This window comes from Nicotiana tomentosiformis, chromosome 2, assembly GCF_000390325.3.
Source record: "Nicotiana tomentosiformis chromosome 2, ASM39032v3, whole genome shotgun sequence".
Classification (NCBI taxonomy): domain Eukaryota; kingdom Viridiplantae; phylum Streptophyta; class Magnoliopsida; order Solanales; family Solanaceae; genus Nicotiana; species Nicotiana tomentosiformis.
Window position 1 is genome coordinate 190,904,790 of NC_090813.1, and position 6,843 is coordinate 190,911,632.

Genomic DNA, 6,843 nt, shown 5'->3' on the forward strand with positions numbered 1-6,843 from the left:
AAGTAATATACTAATAATTTTTTTTATTAACAATGTAAAAATACTAAACATTGGATAATAGAATAAAGAAAAATATAGAACGGAAAACTTATTTAATGACTATATAAGTCTCTTTAATTAAAAATAAATTTTATTATTGGGTATATCATATTAATAAATAAAATGATAATTAAAATTTATTAAAGTAATACGATATAATATGTTCAAACAAGTCAGATCATAATTTAATTTAATTAATATTTTTTCATATTGACGGCGCCGATGGATAGGACTACTAGTTTACATAGTGACATGGGACTTATAAAGTCGCAATGACCTTTAAATCGCCATCAAAACCCCATTCTGTAAAAAGGCGACTAATATACACACTTTACAAACAAATTGTTACTCTTCACCAACAAGTTTCCAGCAAAATTATGCACAAATTACACCTTAGAGAGATTCCTTAGCCATTGAAGATGGCGAGAAGAATTTCTCTGTGTTACTTTCGCAACTGTACTCCCTTTATCTCTTTCCTTACAATCAGAGCTTATTGTTCATCTCAAAGTATTACATCTATTTCATTAAAGGGTAAACTCGGGGTAAATACCAAGTTTGAGAACGTCAATTGTTTAGATGATGCTGTAACTCTCTTCCATGAAATGGTCAGAACACATCCTTTTCCTTCTGCTGTATACTTCACTAAATTATTTAAGACTATGCTAAATATGAAGCATTACTCTGCTGTTGTTTCTCTTTTTGGAGAAATGCAAAAAATTGGTATTCCTATTAATGGATTCATATTGAGTATGGTGATTAATAGTTATTGCTTGATGCATCGTGCTGATTGTGGATTTTCGGTGTTACCCATTTACTTGAAGAATGGCATTCCATTTAATGTTGTTACTTTTAACACACTGTTAAGGGGATTGTTTTCTGAAAATAAGGTCAAAGATGCAATTGAATTGTTTAAAAAGTTGGTGAGAGAGAATATTTGTGAGCCCGATGAAGTCATGTATGCAACCGTCATCAATGGGCTTAGCAAAATGGGCCATACTGAAAAAACTTTAAGTTTGCTCCGGTTAATGGAACAAGGGAACACTAAGCCCGACATATGGATCTACAGCATTGTCATAGATGCACTTTGTAAAGATAGAAACTCAGATGCTGCTATCAAACTTTTGAACGAGATGAAGCAGAAAGGCATTCCTCCTAACATAGTCACATATAGTTCATTAATTGATGGTTTGTGTAAGCTTGGTCAGTGGGAAAAGGTTAAGACATTGTTCTCTGAGATGGTGAACCTTAATATTTATCCAAATGTGCGCATCTTCACCGTGGTGATAGATGGACTATGCAAAGAAGGGAGAGTCGACGATGCTGAGGAAGTAATGAAACACATGGTCGGAAAAGGTGTAGAGCCTGATATTTTCACCTACAATGTGATAATGGATGGATATTGTTTGCGTGGTCAAGTGGATAGAGCAAGGAGAATTTTTGATTTCATGATAGATGAGAACATTGAACCTGGCAGTATTAGCTATAGCATACTAATAAATGGATACTGTAAGAAAAAGAAGTTGGCTGAGGCCATGCAATTGTTTCATGAAATTTCTCAAAAGGGATCAAAACCTAATGTTTTTACCCACACTACTATCTTGCAAGGCTTGTTTGATGTTGGAAGAATTGGCTCCGCAAAAAAGTTCTTTGACGAGATGCTATCTACAGGGCCCATACCTGATTTATACACTTATGGCACTTTGCTCAATGGTTATTTTAAGTATGGACTTGTTGCAGAAGCTATATCACTCTTTAACGAGTTGGAAAGAAAGAGAGAAGATGCTGATATTGAATTTTACAATGTTGTCATTAATGGTTTGTGCAAAAATGGTAAACTCGATAAAGCTCTTACTATTTTTGAGAAGCTTTCTTCAATTGGATTGGTTCCGAATGTGAGAACATACACTACAATGATAAATGGATTTTGTCTTAAAGGGTTGTTAGACGAAGCTAAAGATATGCGAAGAAAAATGGAAGGTAATGGTTGTTTGCCAAACAATGTCACTTACAATGTTATTGTGCAAGGATTTCTCAGGTGCAGTAGAATTAGTGAAATGAGAACTTTCATGAAGGAAATGGCTGGAAGAGGCTTCTCATTTGATGCAACTACAACCGGCTTTTTGGTAAACGTTATTGGGGAGAATCCTTCTGTCCTTGACATGATACCGGAGTTTCACTTGAAAACTAAGAAGTGAATATTTCTTTCGCTTGGTTTATTCGGCTACGCTATTGCTATGGTACAATTTTCTTTTTATCCCTGCATAAGAAATAGCATTTAATGCAATTGCAGAAGCTGATGGCAATTATAATTTGCTTGAGCTGTCTAGGCACGCCTATTGAGGAGGTACATCAATTTTGATATTTTGATTTTTTTCCTATCTTCTTTTTCTTAGAAATCAATTGTTATTGCGCTCTTAATATGATAAATAATGGTGAGTAATACCGATAAAAAAAGATGAGTTCCCTTATGTGTATGCGTTATAGGTCTACTAATATCATCTTCAGTTATTTAGTTGTCCTTTTTTTGGGGTTATTCAGGTAGAGTATCATTTTCTATTTCTTTTTGAGAATCAATAACTACTGCCTGTGACTTAGAAATTGCTATGGAAACACTTTTCTGTAGTTTCTAAATTCGTCGTTATATCATCCATTAATGGAACACTAGAGCTGACAAGATCAACCCCATCCTTTTGTTCATTAACCATATAGTATGAATTATTTTGGTTTTCTTGGCATTGAACTGAAAATTGTTCAAACCTGACAGGATATACTATAGATGGATGGTCAACATCATATTAAAATTATTTAAGAATATATTTTTGGAAGTTTTTATATGAGCCAAGAGTACTGGATGCTTATTGGGAATTGACATTCTCATAGAACAGTAATATGTAAATGAACCGCTGCTGAAATTGGATGCTATCTCTCTCAATGATCAGGTTGCTGACTCACTGTGGTGGAAGCTTCAGAAAGACGGCGAGTTTACTGTAAAAATATGTTATAAAAATCTTTTGACGAATATGGGAGGCACTCAAAAAGGACTGGCCATGGAAAACAATTGCAGCCCTGAGAGCCACCTGTTTCACTTGGATCGCTACTCACGAAGCTTGTTTAACCATGACAACTGAAAAAAGGTTTCGTTTTGTGCAACGGATGCTTTCTGTGTGAAAATGCCAATGAAGCAGTAAATTATCTACTGGGTCACTGTACCTTTTCTAGACAGATCAGGACAATGCTTTTGCCATTTTTGGTGTCCAATGGGTCGTGCCAGGATGCATTAAACTCTCAGCAGCTGGTAATCTGGTACGAGCAGTCTTCATCAAGGGACAACAGGCATACTGGACTGCTATTCCTTCCTGCATTTTCTGGTCTATTTGGATGGAGAGGAATGATAGATGTTTCAATGACAAGAGTAGCAAGAATAAAAAGGTATAGCGAGAGTGGATCACCTTGTCTTGGACCCTTTTAGAAGAGGGAGAAAAAAATTCTACAGTACCATTGACGATGATAGATACTCTAACAGTAGTGATACAATACTTTATCCTTTACAATACTTTGACAATGTAAACTGGGAATTCTTATCCAGGCTAATGGTTATGGTATTTGGAGCCAAAAATTATCCTCTGAAATTTTTCGTAACTCATGGTAGTGGGATATAAAAATGTTTCTTTTGTGTATAGGAATTCGAGAAATGGTGCTTCACGGTTGGAGTGAGTTCTTTTCTTCCTTTATTATACTGTAGAACTGTTTTATTCGGTTTCTCTACTTATCCAAGGATGATAGCTAGACGTGGTTGTTGAAGAATGAAATGGGTCCTAATAGGCTAATAGAGCAGAATAGATGTAAAGGATTCATGTAGCCAATCCCAACTAATTTGGGATTGACATGTAGTAATTGTTGTTGTAGTATTTGATTGTTGAAACAAAAAGTAAAGAGAACAGAGTGAGATCCCTGGGTTTTCAGGAATAGAACTATCATTACAGAAGATTCCTTCTCATGACTTAAGGAACCATTTGGCCCTTTCGTTCTCTTTATGGTTTCTGAAAAGGGGAAGGAGAGAAATAACAAAGAGAAAACTTTAAGAAAAATAAATACTAAAAATGGAAGCACAAGCACTCTACTGCTACATGTCTAAGGGGTGGTGGCCGCGTTTATTAGATTTCTTCTGCGATCTATCAATACATTGACCAGTTATCAACTTGTTTTCTTCTTCTTTTCTCTTTCGCTTCCCTGGAAAAATTCAATCTTTCTTATTAATGTCTGTTAGTATTAGACATTAGAGTTTTAATAAATTGATGGAAAAATGTTTTTAGTTTTTATTTTAATTTGATGTTGCAGTAAATTTAAAATCTTGTGGTTAATGATGGACTTGATTGATTCAATCACAATATTCAGAAGGAGAACATTTCTACAAAAGGATTTCCCTATAATATAGCGGTTTTCTTAATTTATGGATCAAAAAATAATTTCTAAAAGTTATATCTTCTTGTTGAATATTTTCCCTTATGTTGTCTTAATCCTCTACTTAGTTTTTACATTTGGTGGATCTTTTGTGGGGTACTTGAAGTAAAGGTGCTTTATGTTGTAGAGAATTGTTGGTTAAAAAGGGTTAGACCCTCTTTAAATGAAAGTAAGTCTAGGACTGTCAATTTCTGTGATCTAAGCTCCTATTGGATTAAATACGAACTGATTATGCGACATATGCAGTTTTAGTCTTTAGTGCAAGACATTAGGCTGCTAATGTATCCAAGTTGAACTGTTATCTGTCTAAATCCAAAATATGGTGTTCTTATACAAAATGCAAGGAGTTCAAGCAATTGTTTTTCTTGGAAATGTACTCAAGAATGCTGTTTTACGACATGTTCACTTAGTGAATCCAGTAAGCGGCCACTTATGCTTCACGTCATGAATCGACTTCAACTGCTCGTATGGAAGAACATGGTTTTGAAAGCACTACATATCTGACATGGTAAAGGCGCTGATGGTTCTCAGCTCTGGTGCAATACAGATGATACTCTGTATGATGCTGTGCAGTCGGCTAGTATCTTCATGCTTTGTCTAAAATAACCTTGCATCTCACCGTTGACATTACACACACAGAAAATTTACATTTATGTATTTATATGCACACTTATGTAATGTTGCTTCTGTAGTGAGAAATTTGAGATAACTGATTGGTTGCTTCGACGCAGATGACACACCATAATATTGGAGTTTTGGTGGTTTTGAGACCCGGGGGAAATGAATCAGTTGCTGGAATAAAGAAGAGGTATCAACCGCTTCTAAAAGATAACAGCTTCTTCTTGACTGGCTTTTAAAGTTGGTCATGCCACCTCTTCACTTTTATATACTAGTTTTGAATATTGAAGTTGTCCTATGATCATGTCTCCATGTGTAGCTCTATCATATTTATCGTTGAAGATATTTAGCATGTATCTAATTTCGTCTGTGTTTAGTTTTCAGTGTGATCATGTCTTGTCTTAAAATTAACCTCGTCTCTAGAATCATTTGAATTCAGCTTTGACTTTTGTTTCTCATTCATGATTGTAATGAAGTACACTTGATGTGTATGAATTTCGTACTGATATCATTTTTGTTGCATTCACTTGCCTTGTCTTAGGCATGTGAATGGAAGAATTATAAGTAAGGCGGCTTGGAACCTTGGCATGAATTTAAAACTCGGAAAATTACTGGTTTTCAGTGGCAATGTCATGATTCCTTGAGTTTCAGTATTATCTCTTTATAAGACTTTGTATTACTATGTGAAAGGAACACACAGACAATTGCCGGGCTGAAATGGAGTGCGGGCTGGATGGGACCTTTAAATAAAAGGGTATTTTTGTTTTGGATTTATTTATTCATTTCTGTAACATTTAGTTTTATTTTAAATTTGAAATTATGTTTAGATTTCTAACTGAAATACCTTTATGAAATAAGATACATTTTCTGGATAGCCTTCTTCAACCTCTATTAATTGTGTCTTCCTTGAAAGTGATTAATCAATTTGCGGTACACGTTTTGGCTTTCTTGTCTCTTGGAAGAAATTTGTCTGTTTTTTCAATACAGTATTTCTTCAAGAACAATAATCTTTAACGTTTCAAATCTTTCTTTCAATTCTGTTTTTCTATTTTTCTGACACGACATGTTACTTGCCAGATTACCGCACCAGGCACATTCCAGTCATTGATCAGAGTGGCATGATAGTATGGTGTCTGTCGGAGATATTATCTATGCTGTTGTAAGTGAGTATAGAGATGAGCTGAACTGTTTAAATGCCAGAAATAAATGGATCATGACCTTTACATTCTTTGAACTCTGAACGATTACAATTTGTTCCAACATAGTAGGAAATGACCTGGCTGATTAGGCTTTTATACACTGTAATATGTTGAGAATAACCTTTCAAAATTGACTTTGTCCTGCTTTTGTACCAACAACCAAAAGTTTTCTTGTATATGCATACCCAAAACCACAATAGAGAGTTGGGTCTAAGACTATGAATCGCAATCAATAATGCAACTTATAATCACAATAGCAAATGCAACGTTAAATCGCCAGTTATAATTGCAAGAATGTGGCTTACAAATTAAGAAATCACATAATGCGACTTATAAATCACAATTATAGTCTGACTTTTATATATCGCAATTACAAAACGCGATTTATAAATCACAATTACAGAATGCGACTTGTTATCTCAATTGCTGAATATCACTTATAAATCGCTTTATGCATTTGTAATCGCAATTGACTTATAAATTGCAATCGGTTTCGACTTCTAAATCGCAATTGTAAATCGTATTT

At 34.6% G+C, this 6,843-nt stretch overlaps 1 protein-coding gene across 2 annotated transcripts; it reads left to right on the forward strand.

The window, feature by feature from the left end:
• Positions 1 to 343: 343 nt before the first annotated feature.
• On the forward strand, positions 344 to 3,708 carry LOC104104642 (putative pentatricopeptide repeat-containing protein At1g12700, mitochondrial). Of its 2 annotated transcripts, XM_033658294.2 has the most exons (2): positions 344 to 2,383; positions 2,979 to 3,708. In XM_033658294.2, the coding sequence occupies exon 1, from the start codon at positions 459 to 461 to the stop codon at positions 2,232 to 2,234; it is 1,776 nt and encodes a 591-aa protein (XP_033514185.1). In that variant the 5' UTR covers positions 344 to 458; the 3' UTR covers positions 2,235 to 2,383; positions 2,979 to 3,708. The 2 variants fall into 2 exon arrangements, with proteins under 2 accessions (XP_033514185.1, NP_001306789.1); NM_001319860.1 differs by lacking the exon at positions 2,979 to 3,708 and having other exon boundaries at positions 459 to 2,234.
• Positions 3,709 to 6,843: the final 3,135 nt, after the last annotated feature.

Coding starts and splice junctions, on each gene's coding strand:
- LOC104104642 (XM_033658294.2), top strand. CDS start 459: ATGGCGAGAAGAATTTCTCTGTGTTACTTTCGCAACTGTACTCCCTTT.